Source organism: Octopus bimaculoides, chromosome 18 (genome assembly GCF_046866305.1).
Source record: "Octopus bimaculoides isolate indiv1 chromosome 18, ASM4686630v1, whole genome shotgun sequence".
Taxonomy (NCBI): domain Eukaryota; kingdom Metazoa; phylum Mollusca; class Cephalopoda; order Octopoda; family Octopodidae; genus Octopus; species Octopus bimaculoides.
In genome coordinates, this window is record NC_142945.1 from 50,639,240 (window position 1) to 50,663,124 (window position 23,885).

General features: G+C 31.6%; 3 protein-coding genes and 1 long non-coding RNA gene across 13 annotated transcripts in view; 1 reads left to right on the forward strand and 3 right to left on the reverse strand.

The window, feature by feature from the left end:
• LOC149132091 (uncharacterized) overlaps positions 1-23,885 on the forward strand; it is a 37,011-nt gene that overhangs the window by 6,943 nt on the left and 6,183 nt on the right. For 2 of the 7 annotated variants that reach the window (XR_016245111.1, XR_016245105.1), the window contains exons 1-4: positions 2,017-2,123; positions 5,281-5,390; positions 13,490-13,630; positions 14,424-14,633. This is a non-coding gene — a long non-coding RNA (uncharacterized LOC149132091). Of the gene's footprint in view, positions 1-1,185; positions 2,124-5,280; positions 5,391-13,489; positions 13,631-14,423; positions 14,973-23,885 lie in introns of those variants that run through there. The other 5 variants (XR_016245108.1, XR_016245107.1, XR_016245110.1 and 2 more) reach the window with 4 other exon arrangements.
• LOC149132093 (uncharacterized) lies at positions 1,537-7,215 on the reverse strand. Its single transcript, XM_089366269.1, has 5 exons — positions 7,117-7,215; positions 5,275-5,377; positions 4,040-4,124; positions 3,170-3,199; positions 1,537-1,620 (listed from the first exon to the last, which is right to left on the reverse strand). The coding sequence occupies exons 1-5, from the start codon at positions 7,154-7,156 to the stop codon at positions 1,558-1,560; spliced, it is 321 nt and encodes a 106-aa protein (XP_089222395.1). The 5' UTR covers positions 7,157-7,215; the 3' UTR covers positions 1,537-1,557.
• LOC128249941 (uncharacterized) lies at positions 7,149-13,542 on the reverse strand. Of its 2 annotated transcripts, none has more exons than XM_052974579.2 (5): positions 13,136-13,541; positions 11,313-11,415; positions 10,586-10,673; positions 9,129-9,155; positions 7,149-7,682 (listed from the first exon to the last, which is right to left on the reverse strand). In XM_052974579.2, the coding sequence occupies exons 1-5, from the start codon at positions 13,173-13,175 to the stop codon at positions 7,596-7,598; spliced, it is 345 nt and encodes a 114-aa protein (XP_052830539.1). In that variant the 5' UTR covers positions 13,176-13,541; the 3' UTR covers positions 7,149-7,595. The 2 variants fall into 2 exon arrangements, with proteins under 2 accessions (XP_052830539.1, XP_052830538.1); XM_052974578.2 differs by lacking the exon at positions 7,149-7,682 and adding an exon at positions 8,642-8,773 and having other exon boundaries at positions 13,136-13,542.
• The window catches only part of LOC128249942 (uncharacterized), a 57,779-nt gene continuing 47,672 nt past the window's right edge, over positions 13,779-23,885 (reverse strand). Inside the window, exons 1-6 of one of the 3 annotated variants that reach the window (XM_052974581.2) lie at positions 22,436-23,326; positions 19,784-19,886; positions 17,802-17,889; positions 16,182-16,211; positions 14,974-15,003; positions 13,779-13,953 (exon numbers count right to left, since the gene is read on the reverse strand). In XM_052974581.2, coding sequence (XP_052830541.1) covers positions 13,891-13,953; positions 14,974-15,003; positions 16,182-16,211; positions 17,802-17,889; positions 19,784-19,886; positions 22,436-22,475 — 354 coding nt within the window. In that variant the 5' untranslated portion in view covers positions 22,476-23,326 and the 3' untranslated portion in view covers positions 13,779-13,890. Of the gene's footprint in view, positions 13,954-14,973; positions 15,004-16,181; positions 16,212-17,801; positions 17,890-19,783; positions 19,887-21,512; positions 21,843-22,435; positions 23,327-23,885 lie in introns of those variants that run through there. The other 2 variants (XM_052974580.1, XM_052974582.2) reach the window with 2 other exon arrangements.

Sequence of the window (23,885 nt, forward strand, 5' to 3'; positions counted from 1 at the left end):
TGTGACATTCTAAAATAAATGTGCATATTTATTTTGGCTTATTCCATACTGTTTAATATTGAGACTCGGCGCGTCAAGGCTGTTACATTTTGGATACAACTGTGTGTCAGGTGTGAACTGCTGATGTTCACTATTACAGTGAGTGTCTATGTGAAGAGAGGAAAAGAGTGCAAGAGAATTGGTTAGTATTGGCAATAAGACCCCTGAGAACATGCCGCCACACTCGTGACCTAGTTATATGTATGTGTGCGTATACATATACACATACATAAACATGTATATATATATATATATATATATATATATATATATATATATATATATATATATATATATATATATATATACACACACACATATATATATATATATATATATATATATATATATATAATTATATATATATATATATATATATATATATATATATATATATATATATATATATATGTGTGTGTGTGTGTGTGTGTGTGTGTATGTGTGTGTGTGCATATATACAAGCATCTATTGATATATAGAAAGTAGTTCTTTCTTAAGAATATTTATCCAAGCACACACAGATGTAGCTCTATATCGATTAACGATATTGGAAATCCCACATGTGAATATGTAGTAGCGATTATCGAATACTTGCTACGATAATAGTGCCTTATATTTTTGAAGTCCCTGTTGTCACTATTAGTTCCAAATCAATCTAAGCGCATCAGGTATGTCAATCTAAAATGTTGGATGGCGATTATATCCCTGTGGCTAATGTGAGCTATTTGAGTATTTCAGAAAACCTCCAGTTTCTGGTGACGTGTTCTAGATCTGCCCATATATCGTTAACAGTTCGCCCCACCAACGCCTCATTTGCTGCTGCTAAGGGCGCGGTTTTACACGGCACAACCAAAATTCAACATCCTCAGTGTAGTTATAACAAAATGTAGGTTTGAGTGGCAATTTGTATTGTCCTCCCCGTCACAAATATAATCTGGTTCGCCCGGGTCGATTTTCTTTTTTGCTGTTTAGAGACAGCTTGACGTAATTAGTTGATTTTGTCCCAAGCCCAATGACTTGCTTTCTAACGTGTCTCTCCTACAGCTTATAATTTCAACATCGTTAATTTTGTATCAACTGCTATTCTTGCTGCTGATATTGTTGGTGTATATAACTATTTTTTGTACGTGTGCGTACCTGCGTATGTGTGACTCTGTATGTGCATGTATATGTGTGTGTGCGAGAGTGTACTTCCGAATTAATTTCATTACGTAATCATAAAACTGTCCTAAATTTTTGATTTCGAGTAATCAACTTTTCAGGTAGCAGAATCCTCATTCCAGGAGGTGTACAAACTAACCATTTTCCTGTATAATACTTGGTGTGATGAATCTATCGGAAAATATTTGATTCATTCAACTAACATTGTCAAAATAATACTCAGGTTTTAATGTGTAATTTACTTCCTGAATTCTCAAATATGAAACTATAAATTTTTGAAGACAAATTTGAGACATTTGCAATATAAAAAAAATACCAAATGAAAACAGACACTCATTATCGGAATATTTGCTTTATTTAGTTGTGCATGAAAATTATAACCAGAAAGGCAGAAACAATTGTTGATAATGGAGATGCCATCTGTAAAAAAAAAAAAATAGTGAAAAAGATTATGCATATTTCGTTACAATATTTTTGTATTTAGGAAATGCTTTGGAGCTTACCTAACAAAACTATGCATTATTTGGCGAAGAAACAAGTAGGAAAATGAGAGAATGATGTATTATCTGGTCGGTTAAAAATGCTTTTGCTTGAGAGAAGACAGAGTATGCCATTCCGTAAGGCAGTGCGAATTCGGTCCACTCTGTACATGCCACATGATACCTACATGCTTTGAGTTGAAACACATCTGTCGCCGAGCTGTCCATTGTAAGCTTCTAATCTTTGCTATAATGTTACAAAATATTTAATTACTTTTCGTGAATGCCTAACATTATTCTGAAGTAAATCCTTCATTTTCGGAACGAACAAAATGCCTCTCATATCATTTTACCCCCATAGTATTTAATCAATTCTTTATTCTTTGCAATGGCGATGCAGGAGCAGAAGCTTAATATGTTCGTTAGACGAAGAAATTGTTACTAGTACGTATACTCTATAAACCTACTTCTTATTTAATGGCTGACCGGCAAATTTTCGGTGAGTTAAACATACCAATACCTGTTGGCAAGCGATAATGGAGGGACAAACAGAGATACAAAGACACACACATAAACATATATGTACCACGTCTTTAAGTTTACGTGTACCAAATTCATTCACAAATCTTTGGTCGTACCAAAGTTATAGCAAACAACATTTGCTATATGTGACATGCAATGGGACTGAACATGGAACTATTTAGTTGTGAAGCAAGCTCCTTTCAACATAGCCACGCCTGCGTATCTATTGATATGTATAGTAGTAATAGATTTATACTATTGTAGTAAGATAGAAATGTAATCAGAGCGTATGTTCAACATCTAGATACTGTAGTCAATCGGTAGTAGTATCATAGATAATTTAATAGTTAGTTACATTATGTACATTTGACGGATATTTGTCCTCATCTTGTTTGCTGTTAACTCAAGGTTTCCCCTAATATACACTCCAGCCTTCATCAGGTGTCTTGGGGAAATTTCGAAACTGGGTGCTCATTCCTAACGTAATTTTCGATGTTATTATTATTATTATTATTATTATTATTATTGTTCAGTAGTTTTATTTTTATAACGTGCTTTCACTTCACTACCGAGCGCAGCTCTGTGCGCCTTGGGTATGTGCTGTGGTTTGCTGTGGTGCTCTTATGTTTACTGTATTGAAAGTGTTTTGCGTAGAATGTGTGCAGTACCCAGTAGTGCAATTTTCTGTATGTTATATATATTTGTAAGTCCTGGTATTTTTGTTATGTATTTGTCTGAATATTTTTTTATTATACCTATTATTATTATTATTATTATTATTATTATTATTATTATTATTATTATTATTATTATTATTATTATTATTATTATTATTATTATCACTAATGAGGTCACTAGTTGGAATGGAAATCGGAATCTTGTGGTTTGTAGCCTGTGCACTTAACCACTACGTAAACAGAACTGAATTTAGTAATTATTGTTTCAATAGAAAACATGAAACTACGTACCTTATCATTGTTTCTGGAATTTTTAACGTTCTGAATGGAAAGAGCAAATATGGTGAAATTGAAATGTCTACCAATAACATTTAATTTATCTACAGTAAAATGGGGTGGGGTGACAACTATCGTTTGCTATAGAAGAAATTAATAGAATCAATGAAATTTAATTGCTCAATAAGATGCGTTTCCTAAGAATATATAAAGGATTAAAAGTAAATTTAGGTTTTGTACATAAATTACATCGTTAGATATTTTGTAAACACCACAACATCAAACTCTGCAAGATACTCTCATACATATGCATATACATATATACATACACACACATATATATATATATATATATATATATATATATATATATATATATATATATATATATATATATATATATATATATATATATATAGATAGATATAGATATAGATATATATATATATGCGTATACACATATATTACAGTCGAAGACATTTCTCCAGAGTGCCTAGCAGTATGAGGAAATCCGGAATTATATGGTGGGGATGCATGTGTATAATCTATGTAGAATTTTACCCCAGATATGAGTGCTAAATAATGAAACTCGAACCAATACGACATCGATCGACTGTGTGCAACAAATATTTCGTGATTTGAGCAATAACCTCATTGTTAAAACTTCATAATGGTCATTGGGGCCATTTTGAAAACCTTTTAGCAATACCTTACAATCAGCCGTGTTTTTGTAAGCTGCAATTTAACCGTATATTATTTAATAGGTATTGGTATTTATGTTTTCACAGACGATAGATATTTTATGATCTACCAAACGTATGTTTTTCTTTGGTTAAAACCTGCTTTAACTTTATGCATAATCGAAGAAGTATAAAAGAAACTTACGAAGCACCAGTGTATCCTCTTGAAGCCGGCATGGCATGAAGGTTCGATAGACGGAGGGAAACACTCCAGAAAGTCTTTGTAACCACTGAAAGTTTTAAGCTTATCTTTAAATTTCTTTTACAATGCAATCATTCAATACCGTACACTACTTAAACAATATAAATTAAAGAGAAAATAAGCATTCGAAGCAACACTAATTTCCATGTGGTACATGTGACACCAATCGGACAGAATCGTAGGTATTGTTAGAATTCTAAAATGCGTGAATGTTCTACATCGTGCAAGTGTTTTATTTGCGTGCTGTGTACAAATAGCAAGGAATAAACCTTAATCGAATGGTGCTATAGCGCCTATCAGCGTTTGCTACATAGGGAGGGAAAATGACAACTATATCTAATACATGCGTTATTTATATATAACGACCATCTGTTTTGGAACCATTTTCCACACCGGCAAATTTGGCACCTATTATTGCTTGCAAACCCGCATATATGGTATTTTATTCTAGTATATCAGAAACTCTTATTGTGTGTGTGTGTGTGTGTGTGTGTGTGTGTGTGTGTGTGTGTGTGTGTGTGAGTGTGTGTGTGTGTGTACATGTGTGTGTATTTGTATTGTGTGCGTGTGTGTGTATGATATTATTAAATGTTATGTATATAGAGAGGAAATTATGCGGAAGATTACATTAGGAACATCAAGTATATCCGATATATTAAATACGTCAATTACAATATATGTATACAAGCAAAACGAGAGGAAACAAAAGATTGAAACTTTCAGATGATGATCTTCTTTTTATGTATAAATATGTCGACATTTTTATTGATAGTTCCAGCCAGCAGAGAATACAGATGACAGAGCAAATTAAAGGTGCGGAAGAAAGTTGTGATAAATCAAATAGCTGTTTCTAGGGTGTCAGCAATCCATAATAATGAGCCGTGTATTTCATATAAATATGCGGCCTAATGGATGCAGCTAACATTGGATGAGACGTACCTCCGTCATCAGGGTATAAAAGATCTTAATGAAGAAATGTTCAAAGAATTTGTCCTACTCTAGGCAAAAGGCCCGACATGTTATGGGAAAACGACCTGTCAATTAGATCGACCCCACTTATGGGATGACCTGATAGATAGAGAGACTGATCGATTTAGTTATTGGTATTTTGATCAATATCTCTATGATTTTGTAAAAATATTGTATAATAACTATCGTAGAAATAATATATTTCATACCCACAGTCTTTTCTGCTGGATGCGTACTGGAAAAATTGAGGACGACATGTTTCTTTACCCATAGCTTTGCACTCATTCCAAGAGATGTAGGAGGTGGCGGCATCTACAAAGAGAAAGTAAGTATATTTCTTTTTTATATCGTATTCTACAACATCAAATCTTATTAGAAATCCATAAGGAAATATATTTTTGAAAATGTCATTAATTGTTTCTAACAAATTTGAGGGAAAGGAAGACACAGGATTGAGGAATTCTTTGGCGTTGATATAGATCTCATGGAAGTTAGATGATCAGTTTTTCTTTAGAGCTAAGAACAGAGTATTAATGGGCAAACATTTGTAATACAAATATTGAAAGTGTATTTCTTTGATGGGTTTCATTTGCAAATATAGTGTAAACTATATATACTATTATAATTTGAAAACGGTTTAATAATATAACGAGATCAATAATATAGCCATAAAACTCAAAAATAAGGTACAGATAAATAATATAAAAATGACAGTAAAAATACTAAATGATTAAAAATATCGACAAAATAAAAATAAACAGAAAAGACCTCTAACAAGTATAACGTTAACAAAAATATAATATTGAATAAAATAAGTAAATAAAACAAAATCAGCTGAAGTATCCCCAAAAATAAAAGAACACCTAGGGGTGTCATATGTGTTTTTTGAGCAAATGGATGAATATAGATTAATAAAAAATGAGAAATAATATGAATTAGAATAATAATAAAAAGGAAAATAGGGATCAGAATAAAAGTGAAATTAATAAATAAAATTGTGCTATTGGAGAGTGAGGGTTTTTATTTATACGATAGTATGCTTGTGTATGGTTATGTAAATAAACGAATATAGAAAGAAATAGGCAATGGGGTATTTTTTATACATTAATATACAATTGAGTTCTAATGATATAGATTAGAATGTATGATAAGTATCTAATTTATGGATTTGCAAATATAGTGAATTAGAAGTAATTTTGGTAATCGTTAAGAATGTGGAAATAAGTGGAGAATATGACAGCGTTTTCAGTTATACATTAATTACGTTAAAAATATTTTATACGGGCATCGGATATAATGTTTTGATGTAATAATAGCGAGAGTGCAAAAGAAACAGAAAGAGAAATATATGTGATTAACTTATTTTTTTATATTAAGAATTGTGGCCGATTTTTTACTACAATATATTAGAAATATTTAGTATGGCCACCTATTTACATCTGTAACTATAGATATGAAAAAGTGTAAAAACATAGCATGTAATGATTTATGATAAAAATCAGTTCTAATGGGTATCTGGTAAATAGATAGAGTATTAATCTTAGTGAATTAATGCTAGAAGAGCAAACACAAAATAGATGTGATGTCAATAATGCCTAAGTGTTGAGAAGTATTTGGGGAGCATAGAGAAGCACTTTCTTTCTCTTGTTTACCCCAATATATATATATATATATATATATATATATATATATATATATATATATATATATATATATATATATATATATATATATATATACATATATATATATATATATATATATATATATATATATATATATATATATATATATATATATATATATATATATATATATATATATATATATATATATATATATATATATATATATATATTTATATATATATATATATATATATATATATATATATATATATATATATATATATATATATATATATATATATATATATATATATACGTACATATATAAATATATGCATGTACATATATATATATATATATATTTTCATGAAAGTATTGCAATTTAGATGTTACGCTTCCTGTTAATGAAATAATATTACTTACCGGATATAAGAAGAACAATAAGGATAGATATACTGTGCATGGTGTTTCCTGTAAAATACTAGTTCTGATGTTGTATGTTTCAGTTCCTTGTTAGTTTTCTTTCCTCGATTCACTTCTTCGTTACTTTATCTTACACGATGCAATATAATGTAACAGATGTTTTATTGAGAGTGTAATGTCCTTATAATCTTTTTGTATTTTCATATGTAATGTACAATATTTGACGTTTATATGGTTTATGTGAGAATGTAGCATATTCAGTATTCATTTGCTCTCTATGTATCGACATGCTAAAGCAAAATGGAATGGAGATAAGCTTGTATGAAACCTAATTAATATATACTTGATACATTCATATTGAGCAAAATATTCCAGATGTTGATATTACAGACCTCAACGAACTGAAGTATGAATCCGAGAATATCGCAACCCCACTATGTTGTGAAAAGAAGAGAAAACGACAACATTCCCACAAAATCCTAGTTGGCAAGAACGTATTCAACCACAAATCCAGTTACATATGTCTCACATAGAATGATTGACAAGAATATCAAATCAACAGAAATCTGAAAATTAAAGAAAATATATATGAAAACCATACTTGACATCGAAACCTCCCTACAAACTCTCAAGCAAACAGTACGTGCTTAAGATGCCCGCATAGCCAGGTATTCGTCAAGGATAACAACAATTTTAAAAATAACGCAATCTAGTTTTACAGGAAGATAGGGATAACACCTTTGACAGTGAATTCTGTGCAATTAAAAGAAGTGAATTAATGCTTTTTCAAATACAATACGGCATCTTCCCTTATGGACCGAAAGTCTGTAAACACGGGTCCTATGTTTGTAAAAATCGGTTACTCATCAATAAGATGAACATCAGCCACTGTTAAAAAGAACAGAAGAACTTGTCGATTGCCTGAATAGACTAAAAAAATCTTTCAAAAGTATACTAGCTAAATGGATTACGAAATGTTTGGAAATTTATAAATTAGAGATGCTTCTTATCTGTAAGTATGAGATCATGGAGAACCACTCTGATTTTGACAAGTGACAATGAATCTCTCAATGCCGGAGATCTAAGAATTTCTTGTGGTATTATCAACAGCTCTTTTGTGGTAATATCCACACCTCTTTTGTCTACCCTTAATACCTCTTTCGAAATTGCTCGATGAAGTACAATATAATGTTAGATAAAAATACATGCCTATTCGTATTTTGTGAGATTCCGATATCACAAGAGAAAATATGAGACGAATTTTTACACATTAAGTATCAAATATAATTTAGTTAAGATTTTCAAAACATATCTTTACCTAAACACATTGAGACACGTTTATTTCAATACATATAAAGTGACGTTTCATCAATTAATAATCGTTAGGGCAATGAATAAGTAATATATTTTGTCTTTGAAATAAAACTTATACGTTAATATGTGTTAATCCGTAAACGTTGCTAAATACTCAAATATCAAACAATATAAACGCAAATATGAGACTATAATTTTTTTGAAGACATTTCAAATATTTGGAAAATCAAAAGAAATACAAAATCAAAACATCGAATTTGTATTGCAGCAATTTATTTATTTGGTTTTTCTTAAATAATATCACCAGAAGTGCAGTAAGGATTGTTGATATTGGGGATGCCATCTGTAAAATGAATCATGAAGAAGATTATGCATAAATGGAGAAAGTATTGTGATATGAATTATGCAAATATTTCGTTAAAATATCTTTGCGTTTATGAAATGCTTTGGAGCTTACTTGACAAAACAATGCATTTTTTGCCAAAGAAACAAATGAGAAAATGAGAGAATGATGTACCAGTTAAAAAGAATTTTAGCTTGACAGAAGGCAGAGAATTCCTTCTCAGTGTGAATTTGGTCCACGTGGTACATCCCAGATGATACCTATATTCTATATGTTGAAAGACATCTGCCGCTGAGCTATCCACTGTAAGATTTTAACCATTGTTGTAAATATTTAATCACGTGAAATTACGTACCTTATTGTTTCTGGAATTGTTAGTGGCCTGAAAGAAAAAAATGCGAATAAGACGAATGTGAAATTATTATCGGTAACATTTAATTTATCTACACTAGAATGGTTTGGGGTTATCATGATCATTTACTTTAGAAGAGATTATTAGAATCAATGGAACTCACTTCCTGAATTAGATGCGTTCCATCCAATAATGTGAGAATATATAAAAACTAAAAGATAGATTCAGGGTTTATACATAAATGGCATTGTATAGAATTTTGTAAACTCTACAACATGAACTCTGCAAGATACAACAAAAAAGAAATGTTTTAGAATTTTCTTTAAGGTATCACAATTAAATATATTTTTGCGATATTAAGTTTATTCATATCTGAAGCTTTAACATCCGAGTGAAGAAATTTGCTTTGCAGTAATCTTGTATCTTCTATATTGTTTCAGTCATTAGACTGAGGCTATGACATGGCACCACATCAAGAAACTTTAGTCGGATTTATTTTGCATTTTATGCTTGGTACTTAATCTCTCATTGTCACTTGCCGAAGACCAAGTCTACGAACTACTTCCGATGTATTAACACGATATCACAACGGAAATTGAGTTTTTTTTTTATTAATGGAAGATGGGGCTGCATGCCACACAGCGAAACGGAATCACTAATGGGTGACTGAAAATAGGATCAAAAAGCTTCCTTCGCCGAGCAAATCTCCTGACATGAACCCAATTGAAAATCCTTGGAGCATATTAGATAGAGCTATACGAAAATCTCGATAGAAACCTCAATCTAATTTTGAATTTTTTACGATTTTTGCGTGAAAAGTAGGCAAAAATTCTACAAGAGAAAATCACAAAGCTCATCAGTTCAATGCCAAAAAGAGTTTCTGAATTAAAAACTGCAAAAGGAATGTCAACTAAATATTAACGTATGTAGTCCTACCTATCGATTACATTACAGTTGTTCGCTTTGCGTATAAAGTAAAAGACTTGAAACTTAAAGATGTCTATTTATTTCCTGCATGTCTATATATATATATATATATATATATATATATATATATATATATATATATATATGCGTATACTTTATAGTGAAAGAGATTTCCCGACATTGGCACGTACTACGACGGATCACGGAATCCTTTGGCGGGGAAGCATGTCAATAATCTATGTAGAATGTACCCGAGATGTGAGTGTTAAATAATGAAATTCAAACCACTGACACGTTTGTCAATTGGAATGATTGTGTGAAACAAGCATTTCGTGATTTCAGCAACATATTTGTTATTGAAAACTTGTTAGAAATAGTTTGAAACCCGTATTAGTATTTTTTTTTTAACAGACGATAGATATTTCACGATCATCTTCTGACAGACGTTGTTTTTTTTTTTTTTTTTTGGTTAAAACCAGCTTCAACTTTATGCATAATCGCATAAGTATTTATAGGAAGGTTAAGAAACTTACGTGGTAGCACCAGTGATTCCTCTTGAAGCGGCTATGGCATGAACGTTCGACATTAGGAGTGAAACATTTCAAAAAGTCCTTGTAACCTCTGGAAATTTAAAGCTTATCTTGCAAATGTCGTTTACAATATCATCATTTTAGACGATTCAATACTTTAACTATATAATGTAATGAGAATGTAAGGATTCAAAGCAACACTAATTTCCATACGTTTGAAGCGGCACTGATATGACATAGTCGTAGCTATCATTAGACTTTTGAAATATGGGAATGTCCTAAATATCACAAGTGTCCTAAATATCACAAAGCAAATTAAAGGAGTGGAAAAAAGTTATAACAAGTCAAACGGCTGGTTCTAGGTTGTCGGCAAGGTACAATAAGGAGACACGTAGTTCATCAAAATATGTTGCCGTATGAATGCAATTAACGTTGGACGTGACGCTCCTCCGTCATCAGTATATAGAAGATCTTACATTTCAGATATTTCAGATATTAACGCAGAGAAATTCAAAGACCATTTTTATACTCTAGGCAAAAGACACGAATTTTTTGGGAAGAGGGAACAATCGATTAGATCGACCTCAGTACAAAACTGCTATTTAATTTATAGAATACGAATAGATTGTTAGAGCAATTGATACATAGATTTATTGATATCTGGATCAGTATCTGTATGTTATGTAATACGTTTGTATAATATGTATCTTAGAAATAATATATTTCATACCCACAATCTCTTCTGCTGGATATGTACTGGCTATATTGATAATAACATCTTTGTTTACCCAATCCTTGGCACTCTTTCCAAGTGAACTCTGAGGTTGCAGCATCTAGAAAGTGAAAAATATAGATTTCTTTTCATAGCGTATAGGCCCACAGCAAAACTGTATTATGAAATAAAATTTTCAACATGTCGCTACTTGAGAAAATTACTATTTCTAAATCTCACAACTAGAGATATTCTGCAACAGTACTTTGGAGTAAAGATCATTTGCCAACATAACATGGCAGTTCTGGTTTAGGAGGAATGCTGCTGTAATTTAGCCTCGAACAAGGGAATCTAGGATCCCCACTCAGCTGAAAACAATATCTGTATATCGAGATTTCCGGGTTATTTCCCTTCATCAGCACAGAGTAATTGTTCGGCAGGTTTTTATATTCATTTAACATAAATATTTTAATTTTAAATAAATCTATAGTTTTCTTAGGCTTAAATGATAGAAAAATGCATGAGGAATTCAGAATCGCTAGACACATTTAACAAAAATTAGTAGAAAAAAATGTTATGAGGTAAAATGTCATGAAATGCAAAATAAGTGAGGGAGTCACAAAGGGAGTACCACCCCACACAATAATTTGAAGAATATATTTCTAAAAATGAATGTTTGTAATGTAAAATTGTGAGCTGGCAGAAGCGTTAGTTCACCGGGCGTAATTATTCACGGTATCTTGTCTGTCTATACGTTCTGAGTTCAATTTCATGCGAGGTCGAATTTATATTTCGTATACGTTAATTTTTAAATGAAATATTTAATGAAGTTATTTTTAATATGCTGTTGAAATAGGGTAAATCTAACTTTCATTATTAATTCTGTTTCAGCTTTAATTAACTTGCTTTCTGCTTTTTTTTTTTGCTTTTCCTTTTTAGTTGATTTCCTTTTCTTTTAATTAATCATTTAATGCGGCTAGTTCATAAATGCGTTATATCCTTGAGGTATATGCATCTAAATTTATTGGGGCAGGATACAATCATATTTCGCTGTGTCACTCTAGGCAAATCTGACGGCATATAATAAGGCTCTCCCCAAGGACATTGGTTTATGAGAGAATTCGGAGTTGGCTTAGAAGGGAGAACCCGTGGAAAGTGAGAGATTGTATATGGGAGGAGGTATTTGAGTCGTGCCGGCCTGGTGAGCCATCGAATAACTCACAGAAATCGACAGTGGAGTGGCTATTCAAATTCACAATGGAACATGTGTAAATTGTGGAAGGTCTAACACGACATGCTAAAAGAGTGCATATGGTGGGCACTTGATTCTCATGGCAGCCAGCACACTTGTGCAGGTTGTAAGAAAATGTGCAAAAGTTCGCCTGGCCTTAAACGACATATAAGGACATTACACGGCAACAGTAATTAATCATTTCAGTAAGTCTTCTTGGGAATGGCTTTCCTCGTGTAACGTGGGTGCAACTATAATACGTATATTCCACTATATTATATCTATTTACTGTGCTTTTACTTATTAATGTTTCTATATGTGACAGTGGATTTTCATCGATGAGTCCATGAACCTTGTTTCTTTTCCATAAAACTATATATATATGTATATATATGTATATATTTAATACTGTGAAACTTAATATAATTTCAATTTTTAATAAATTGATTTTAATTGAGTTTTTACCTGTAATTTTGGATTTGTATCACTAATATTATATATATATATATATATATATATATGTGTGTGTGTGTGTGTGTGTGTGTGTGTGTGTGTGTGTGTGTTGCAATTTAGCTTTTACAGTTCCTGCTAAGGTAATAATATTACTCACGCGATATAAGAATTGCAATAAGAATGAGTATCCTTATCATAGCGTTTCCAATAGAATCGTGGTTCTGATTATGTGTGTTTCACTTCCTTTTCAATTTGTGTTTCGTCGCTTTACTTCTTCGTTATTTTATCTCAAACAATGCAATATAATGTAACAGATGGTTCAGTCAGAGTGTAATTTCATCGCATTTTTGTCTTTGTAAGTATTATACGATATCTGACGCTTGTATTCTATATCTGAGAATTTATTCATTTCAGTATTGATTTGCTTCCTATGTGTCGTCATGTTAAGGCTAATTTTAACGGAGTTGTGCTAGTATGGAACCTACATGCTATATACCTCTTAAATTTATAGTGAACAGAATATTCAAGTGTTTACATACAAGTTGTCCTGCTAAATTTAGCTGATTGGCTAAAAGGTGTGTGTAATTGGAAAAATAAAATATCCCACCTGAACATTAATGCATTTTTGAAACAATCAGGTAGATAATATGTGGTAAGTAATAATTGATTTAAATTGTTCTTTCAACAACTAGTAATCGTAATGGCAAAGAATAAGTAAAGATATATGATGCTCGAAATGAAACCTGTACGTTAATATGTATTAATATGTACACGTTGCTGAATACTCAAATATCAAACAATTTTAAAGAAAATTCGAAAGTATAATTTATTGAAGGCATATTTCAGATATCTGGAATATCACAAAAAATACCAGTTTAAAACTGGGAATCTTTATTACAGTATTTTCTTTATTTAGTTCTTCTTAAATAATATCACCACAAGTGCAGTAAGGATTGTTGATATTGGGGATGCCATCTGTAAAAAGAATAGTAAAAAAGGTTATGCATAAACGGGGAAAATATTGTGATATGAATTATGCAAATATTTCGTTAAAATATCTTTGCATTTATCAAATGCTTTAGAGCTTCCCTAAGAAAACAGTGCATTATTTTCCGAAGAAACTAGTGGGAAAAGGAGATAATGATGTATTATCTTGTCTGTTAAAAATGTTTTTGCTTAAGAGAAGACAGAGTATGGCATTCCGTAAGACTCTGTACCTCCGAGATGATACTTACATGTTATATGTTGAAACACATCTGCCCCTGAACTATCCGCTGTTAGACTATGACCTTTACTATAAAGTTACGAAAGTTTTAATCACTTTTTAGAGAATGTCTAACACTATTCTCATATAAATCCTTCATTTTCAGAACGAACAAAATGATTCTAATATTATTTACCTCGATAGTATTTAATTCATTCTTTTATTCTTTCATTTCTTTCAGTCAATTTTTACAGCGGCCATGCCGGTGCACATGCTTAAAGGGTTCGTTAGTGGAAGAGGTCGTTGCCATTACTTATTCTTCGGAAGCCTACTCCTTATTCAATTGCTGACCCGCTAAGTTTCGAGGGCGTAAACCTACGAATTATGGTTGCCAATCGGTAATGGAGGGACAAGCAGAGACACAAAGGCACACACATAAACACATAGATATGTACGTATAAATGTACCCCGTGTCTCTCTCAGTTACCGTGTACCAAATTCATTCACTAGCGTATGATCGGACCAAGATTATAGCAGAAGAAAATTGCCCAATATGGCATGCAGTGGGACTGATTACACAACCATTTAGTTGGGAAGCAATTGTCTTACAACAGAAGGAAGCCTGCCTGCCCATTCATAAGCATATTAGTAATAGATTTATATTATTGTAGTAAGACAGAAATGTAATTACAGCATCTGTTCAACATGTAGATACTGTAAGCAGTCGGAAGCAGTAGCATAGATAATTTACTAATAATTGATTCAATAAAAAAAAATATGCAATTACGTACATTATCTTTGTGGCTGGAACTTTTAGTGTCCTGAATGGAAAGAGCGAAAAAGGAAAGTGAACTGCTTACCACTAACATTTCATGTACCTACTCCAGAATGGAGCGTGGTTAACGTAATCATTTACTATAGAATAGATTAATAGAATCAAAGAATCTCACTTGCACAATTAGGTGCGTTCCATTCAAGAAACTGAGAATAGTGAAAAACGAATAATAAATTTAGAGTTTATACAAAAGTGGTGTCTTTAAACATTTTTAACACTCCAAAAGGAAACAAAGCAAGATACAATAAAAAGAGAAATATTCGTGATTCTTTTTTTTTAATGTATCAGAATTCAAAATATTATTGCGATATTAAATTTATTCATATCTGAAGCTATATCAACTCAGCGAAACATTTTGCTTTGCAGAGATCTTTTAACTTCTAGCTTGTTTCAGTCACTAGAATGGGACTATGCCAGGTCACCACCTCAAGGAATTTTGGTCTAATTCATTTTGCATTTTATGCTTGGTACATAATCTATCATTCTCTCTTGCCGAACACATAGGTTACGGGAAATTAAACGCGGGCATTTGTCAAACGCTTACGGGTACAAACACACAAACATACATATGTATATAAACATATATATATATATATATATATATATATATATATATATATATATATATATATATATATATGTGTGTGTGATTGACCGTTGACTGAACACTATTCATGTTTTTTCTCCGTGTTTTTCTCCTTGTCTCCGTATTCTTTCTGTTGAAGACCGTAGCTCGAAACGTCAAAGACTTTCCGTATTCCCGAGCGTCATACTAATATATACTTGTGTTATTTACACCACCTGTCCTCGTCTGTTGTTATTAGTTGTATATTCTCCCATATATAGATAGATAGATAGATAGATAGATAGATAGATGCATATATATGAACTACGGGCTTCTTTAATTTCTGTGTGCGATATTCAGTCACAAATCTTTGATTGGACCAAGGCTATAGCAGAAAATATTTGCCCTATGTGAGTTCCAGTGGGACTGTACTAGACCCTTTTAGTTGGTAAGCAAGCTTCTTACAACATAGCCACGCCTGTACCTCTATTGATAAGCATATTAGAAACAGACTTATATTATTGGAGTAAGATAGAAAGGTAATTACTGCGTCTGTTCAACATCTAAATACTGTACATAGAAAACCTGAAATTACGTACCGTGTCAATGATTCTGTATCCTTTTTTGCCCTGAAAGAAAAGTGAAAATAACGTGATAGTGGAATGCTTACCAGAAACATTTATCTACACAAGAATGGGCCATGGTTACCATAATTATTTGCTATAGAATAGATTAATAGAATCAATGAACGTCACTTCCTCACTAACATGCGTCCCATCTAAAAAGTGAGAATATATAAAAACGAATAATAAATTTAGTGATATACTGAAGCAAATTGTAAACTCTACAACACGAAACTCTGCAAATACAACAAAAAAGGTGAGAGTAAATTAATGTGTGCCACGAACATTTGATCAGAATAAACAAGTCACTTCTGCAAGTCGTTCGGTAAAAAGCTGAACGCTCATATGTCGCTTTTAATAAGAGAATCCACAATGCGTACCGGATACGTGTGTCAAGGAAAAAAGGAGGCGAGCCTCATAGGATGCATGGTCTGAGTTGTCAATGAGAAGAACAATCTGGGATGGTACATGAAAGATCAGAGTGAATCCTTGCTTGTCTATGTAATGCCAAACGAATAATGCGATGTACCAACAGGCATTTAAGAATCAAGACGAAGAGTAAAGAATAAACAACTGGTAAATGAAGTCAGTACATGGTCAATACCTCAGAGGAATAGGAGGAAACGACAACACCAATACTTGGAGATGGCTGAGAAAAAGTTATATGAAACGATACAAGAGGCATTGACATGCAGCGCCCAGGAGCAAGCTCCGAGAACTAATTACACAATTTTCCAAGTAAATAATAGGTTGTGAGGCAGCAAAGATGAAACAATCTCACATATTTTGAGGGTAGCTAGCTGACCCAAAAGCACTACAAACCGTGGGAAGATAATACGGCTAGCCCTACGAAAGGAGGCACGATAATGTGTCTAGCACTATCAAAAGAGGCACGATAATGCTGTTAGAACCACAACATAAGGCACGATATTGTGGATGGCACTACAAAAGAAGGAACTATAATGTGGATAAAACAACAAAAGGAGGCACGGTAACGTGGATAAAATGACAAAGGCACGATAACGTGGATAGAAGTACAAAAGGCGGCACACTAGAAAAAGCAGTAAAAATGAAAAATTCCCTTCGAGGTTGCTCTTAAAGGTGGTGTTGGTCGGAGAGAGTGAACTAAGGAGAGAGTGAACTAAGGAGAGAGTGAAGTAATATAGCAGAACTGAAAATATATTTGCGATATTAATTTTATTCAAATCTGAAACTATACCTTCCCAGCTAAAAAAATTCGATTCCAGGAATCTTGTATCTTGTATGAGATATGAGTGTTAAATAATGAAATTCAAATAACTTCTACGTCCATCGATTACAGTGATTCTGTGCAACAACTATTTACTGATTTGGGTAACATCTTTTTGTTAAAACTTCGTAATGGTTATTCGGGCTATATTGAAAAGGTGTTAGCAATACGTTTAAACCATTCGAGTTATGTATGCTGCAACAAACTCGTATATTGGTCTGAAGTTTCTTCAAAGACGGTAGATATTTTATGATCTTCTTCTACCAAACGAATGCTTTTCTGAGATTGAAACCAGTTTTAACTTGACATAACCGAAGATGTATTTGTAATAAGAACAATAAACTTACGCCGGTGCATCTGTGATCCATGTCGAAGCCCTTGCGACAGAAACTGTCGATACTAGGTTTGAAACATCTTGTAAATTCTACGTAACCCCTGAAAATTAAAAGCTTATCTTCAAATTTCGTTTGCATTGTGATCATTCAATACCATATAATACATTAAATATAGAAACTAATGAAAAAATAAGCATACAAAGCTACACTAATTTCCATACGTTTCAAGAGGCATTAATAGTACGTAATTGTTGGTATCATTAAAACTTGAAATATCTGAGTGTCCTAAATCGGACAAGTGATTTCATTTACCGAATGTGTAGAAATAGCTAGGATTAATGCTAAATCCTATGGTGCGATGGCTCCTATCCGCGTTTGCTGTATGACGCAAGTAAATGACAAGGATATCTAATACGTTAGTTGTTAATATATACCGACTATCGGATTCGGAACCATTTTCCACCGTGGTAAATTTGCCATACCTTATTGCTTGTAAACACGCATAACTGATATTATATTATAGTATAAAATTATATTCTATGGTTGTGCATGTGTGTCAATGTTTGTGTATATGCGTGCATTCACATGTGTATGATATATGTCATATGTTAAATATATATATATATATATATATATATATATATATATATATATATATATATATACTGAGAGGAACCTATGCTGATAATGAAATTAGGAACGTCAAATATTAGCTATGTATTAAATAAATCAAGTACAATATATGTATATATGTATAGATGCAAAACGAGAAAAGCAAGGGGTGGAAACTGTCAGATGATGAATATTTTTATGTATAAATATATATATATTTGTTTTAATGTTTAGTTCCATTGTACAGTGAGTAGAAATAGCAGAGCAAATTAAAGGAGTAGAATAAAAAAGTGTTATAAATTAAACAGCTGCTTCTATGTTGTCGACGATCCATAATATTTTAGTTCATCAACATATGCGGTTGTATGGAGGCAATTAACATTAGACGAGGCGAACTTCCGTCATCAGAGTAGAGAAGATCATACATTACAGATCTTAATGTAGAGAAATTCGAAGAAGATTTTCTACTCTGTGTAGAAGACCCGGAATTGTTGGGATGGGTCCAGTCGATTTGATGGAATACCGTACGAAACTGCTAATTATTTTATCGACTCCGAAAGGATGAAAAGCAAAGTCGACCTCGGAGTAATTTGAACTCAGCGCATAAAGGCAGACGAAATACCGCTAAGTATTTCGTCCGACATGCTAATGTTTCTAATTTCTTTATTGCCATCATGGGGTAAAACATAGAGGGGACAAACAAGGACTTACAAAGGGATTAAGTCGATTATATCGATCCCGGTAACTGGTACTTAATTCATCAACCCCGACAGGATGAAAGGCAAAGTTAACCTTGATGGAATTTGAACTCAGAACGTAAAGATAGACGATAGATAAATAGATAGATAGATAGATAGATATTTAGATTGATAGGCAGATACATAATGATATATATATATATATATATATATATATATATATATATATACACGTGTGTATGTATGTATATATACATATATATATATATATATATATATATATATATATATATATATATATATATATATATATGTGTGTGTGTGTGTGTGTGTGTGTGTGTATGTGTGTGTGTGTGTGTGTATAACTATATATATATATATATATATATATATATATATATATATATATATATATATATATATATATATATATATATATATATATATATATATATATATATATATATATATATATATATATATATATATATATATATATATATATATATATATATATATATATATATATATATATATATATAGTTTCGATAGATAGATACATACATACATACATACATACACAGGTATATTATTACAGAGATATGTAGAATGAGAGAGAGATTGATAGATAGAGTTAATGATATTTCGATATAATATCTATCTCAGAAATAATATAATTCATACCCGCAGTCTTTTGTGACGGATAAATACTTTTTATATTCAGGACCACATTTTTCTTTCGCTAGAGCAATGCAATCATTCCAAGTGACATATAAGGTTGCAGCATCTACAAAGTGAAAGCAAATATATTTTTTTGTATATCGTATATGCAATCGAAAATTATTAGAAATATTTTAGGAAATAGACTCCTCAACATATCATTACTTACTTTTAACAATTTTGACGGAAATGGAAGGCACAGGATTTTGAATAGTATTGCGAATTCACATAACTGACTGGCACTTTCAAGCTCGTTCACTTCAGCGTTTCATTTCGAATTATTTGATAAACAAACAATAAAGATCATATATGTTAATTACAGTCGACAGCAGTTTTAAGATTACGATAACTTATGGAGTATTGTTAAAACCTTACCTAGATAGAATGATGTAAATATTATAAAGGATAAATGCAAATTATGATTATTAAATTAATTTATATAAATTGTTCGCAATACAAGATACTAAGCACGAGTATCTGATTAAAGTAGCTATGACAGACAATATTTGGTTAAATTTAATCAGTCATCAGAAGAAATCTATAAAGATACGCTACGATGCCGAAAGATAATTCATGCATTTTATTACTTAATATGAATAAGGAGGATATCGTGCGATGACACATACGGATCAATTTTGCATCGAAATAACTGATGTCTGCAAATTTCGGTATTATATTGATATTCAGGGGCATAAGTTATCCTTGATTATTTCAGGAGTAGCTAATTTTTTTTTTATTTGGAAATGTGATTGCAGAAAAAAAAATTTAGCTGCAGATGATCAATAATTGCATTACAGTAAATCGAAAATAAGAATGTGTACAAGCTCTCTCTCCACGTCTCTCTATCTCCCGCTGTCCCTCTATATAGATCAATATATATATATATATATATATATACATACAGACATATATATATATACATATATGTATACATATATATGTATATATATATATATATATGTATATATATATATATATATATATATATATATATATATATATATATATATATATATATATATATATATATATATATATATATATATATATATATATATATATATATAGAGAGAGAGAGAGAGAGAGAGAGAGAGAGAGAGAGAGAGAGATGTGTGTGTGTGTGTGTGTGTGTGTGTATGTGTGTGTGTACAAAACTATAGATATAAGTGAAAGAAACAAGTATCTCTCCTATCGCATTCGCCGCATGTTGACATGCACCTCCTTACGACATCGTAAATATAATTTAATTAAGGCAGCTTGCTGTGCACTAGTCACCTGGATATTCACCACTCCGAATGTTCTGCTCGTTACAAAGCAAACATAGCCTCGACATTATCCACTCTATCCCTTATATATGTGTGTATGTATTTATGCATGTACACATATGTGTTTTTTGTGCATGCGTATGTGTTAGGTAATTCCAGGCAGTTATATCCTCATTTGAACTTGTATAATCCATGGTACCCCACTGGTTTAATCCGTAATATATAATGCGATTATTATTGATATATGTTGAGGATTATTGAAAGTATCAATATTGGGGGAAGCAAGAGAAAAAGAATGGATAGTGAATGGATGTAATTGATAATTTGTTTTGTACGTTACAAAACTGTTTCATTAAAAAAGGGAAAAAAACATAAGAGTACGTATAAATTTAAAACTCAAAAATAAATTAAAATACAAAAACACCTACATATATTTTCAGTCGGAAATTTAGAAGCATTTATGTTAATCCTGTGAAACATAGTTATATTCAAACGATATGATGGGAGGAATACTTCGGGATTGAAATAAAGCTCCTGGATGTTATGTCATTAGGTCTTTTTGGGGTTTTTTAGGCAAATATAGAGTATTCGTGGGATATCGGATACTTGTAAAAGGATAGCGGATAATATTCAATTTCAGATTCTAATATCTATGTGGCATATGGATAGAATAATAATCTAGGTGAATTAATGGTAGAAGATGAAAAAGAAAATATATGTGATATCAATAATTCACAAGTGTTGGGTAGTATGAGGGAGGAATAGCGACGCTCTCGTTTAAATATTGTTTATAGTAAACACTGTTTAAATAGCATTGTTTACTATAAAACAAATCAATAACTTGATAAGTGGAACACGTATCTACTGTATATCCAAACTTAACCAAGGTGAGAACGAAAAACAAAATGAAGAATACGGTGATATAAATTCTATATTTGTAATTATGTTGTATGGTAATTTTTTGAACTTTGAATTCATTAGTACTGTTAACTAATAGTTTTCAAATATTGTCATCGTTTTGTAACATACAAATGGATTAATAACATCCATTCGTTCCACATTTTCTTTCTATCGTTTTCCCATATACATACATACATATATATATATATATATATATATATATGTGTCTGTGTGTGTGTGTGTGTGTGTGTGTGTGTGTCTGTATGTGTGTGTGTATGTGTGTGTATATATATATATATATATATATATATATATATATATATATATATATATATATATATATATATATATATATATATACATATATATAGATAGATAGATAGATAGATCAATGTATGAATGTATTGCGGTTTAGATACTACACCACCGCTAAGGAGATAATATTACTTACGGGATATGAGAAGTGCAATGAAAATGAGTGTCCTTATCATGGCGTTTCCAATGGAATGGTAGTTCTGATTATGTATGTTTCACTTCCTTTTCAATTTGTGTTTCGTCGATTTACTTCCTCGTTATTTTATCTCAAATATAATGCAACAGGTGGTTCAATCAGGGTATAATTTCATCGTATTGTTTCCTCGTATGTAATGTACATTAATTGATGCTTGTATAGTTTGTCTGAGAATTTAGTACTTTTGTCGTCATGATAAAGCTAATTTTAATGGACCTGTGCTAGTATGGGGCACATACCATATATATGCGTTAAATTCATATTGAACTGAAAACTCCAGAGTTTCAGATTTCAAACCTGCATATTTAGACAAATTATATTATTTACATTATTTAAATTTGACGGACATTTGTCCTCATCTTGTTTGTTGTTAACACAACGTTTCGGTTGATATACCCTCTAGCTTTCATCAGGTATCTCGGAGAATTTTCGAATCTGGTTTCCCATTCCTAAGGTATTTTCCGACGTTATTATTATTATTAGAAGCATTTATGTTAATCCTGTGAAACATAGTTATATTCAAACGATATGATGGGAGGAATACTTCGGGATTGAAATAAAGTTTTATTTTTATAACATGCTTTCACTTCACTACCGAGCGCAGCTCTGTGCGCCTTGGGTATGTGCTGTGGTTTGCTGTGGTGCTCTTATGTTTACTGTATTGAAAGTGTTTTGCGTAGAATGTGTGCAGTACCCAGTAGTGCAATTTTCTGTATGTTATATATATTTGTAAGTCCTGGTGTTTTTGTTATGTATTTGTCTGAATATTTTTTTATTATACCTAAGGCACCTACTATGATAGGAATTGTTTCTGTTTTTAGATTCCACATTCGAGTTATCTCTATTTCCAGGTCTTTGTATTTTGAAAGTTTTTCCATTTCTTTTAGAGAAACGTTGTCATCTGCTGGTATTGATACATCAATTAGAAAGCATTTTCTTCATGATCTTTGACAACTATATATGGTCTATTTGCCTTAATTTCTATATTTGTGTGTATTGGCATATCCCAGAGTATGGTTGCTTTCTCGTTTTCTGTGACCTTTTCTGGCGTGTGTTTATACCATCTTTTTTCTGTTGTTATTCCATAGTGTTGGCATAGCTTCCAGTGTATATAGGTCCCAGCTCTGTCGTGTCTGTGAATATATTCCTTCTTAGCCAGGACTGGGCAGCCAGAGATAATATGATTTATTGTTTCTTGTCCATCTCCACATATTCTACAGTTACTTGTTATATTTCTTTTCATTATGTGTTTTTGGTAATTTCTGGTGGGGAAGCTCTGGTCTTGTGCAGCAATTAAAAATCCTTCAGTCTCTGTTTTGAGTCCTGAGCTTCTCAGCCATTGCTGGGATTTTTCTCTGTCTATTTCTTTCGCATTTAGTTTAGCCCAGTA

Bases quoted from the DNA above. Each gene is read 5' to 3' on its own strand.
- LOC149132093 (XM_089366269.1), bottom strand. From the start codon at position 7,156: ATGCACAGTATATCTATCCTTATTGTTCTTCTTATATCCG. The intron at 5,378-7,116 runs GTAAGTAATATT...TTCTCTTTGTAG, and splicing joins TATTGTTCTTCTTATATCCG to ATGCCGCCACCTCCTACATC. The intron at 1,621-3,169 runs GTACGTAGTTTC...TTTTTTTTACAG, and splicing joins ATTCCAGAAACAATGATAAG to ATGGCATCTCCATTATCAAC.
- LOC128249941 (XM_052974578.2), bottom strand. From the start codon at position 13,175: ATGATAAGGATACTCATTCTTATTGCAATTCTTATATCGC. The intron at 11,416-13,135 runs GTGAGTAATATT...TTCACTTTCTAG, and splicing joins TATTGCAATTCTTATATCGC to ATGCTGCAACCTCAGAGTTC. The intron at 8,774-9,128 runs GTACGTAATTTC...TTCATTTTACAG, and splicing joins ACAATTCCAGAAACAATAAG to ATGGCATCCCCAATATCAAC.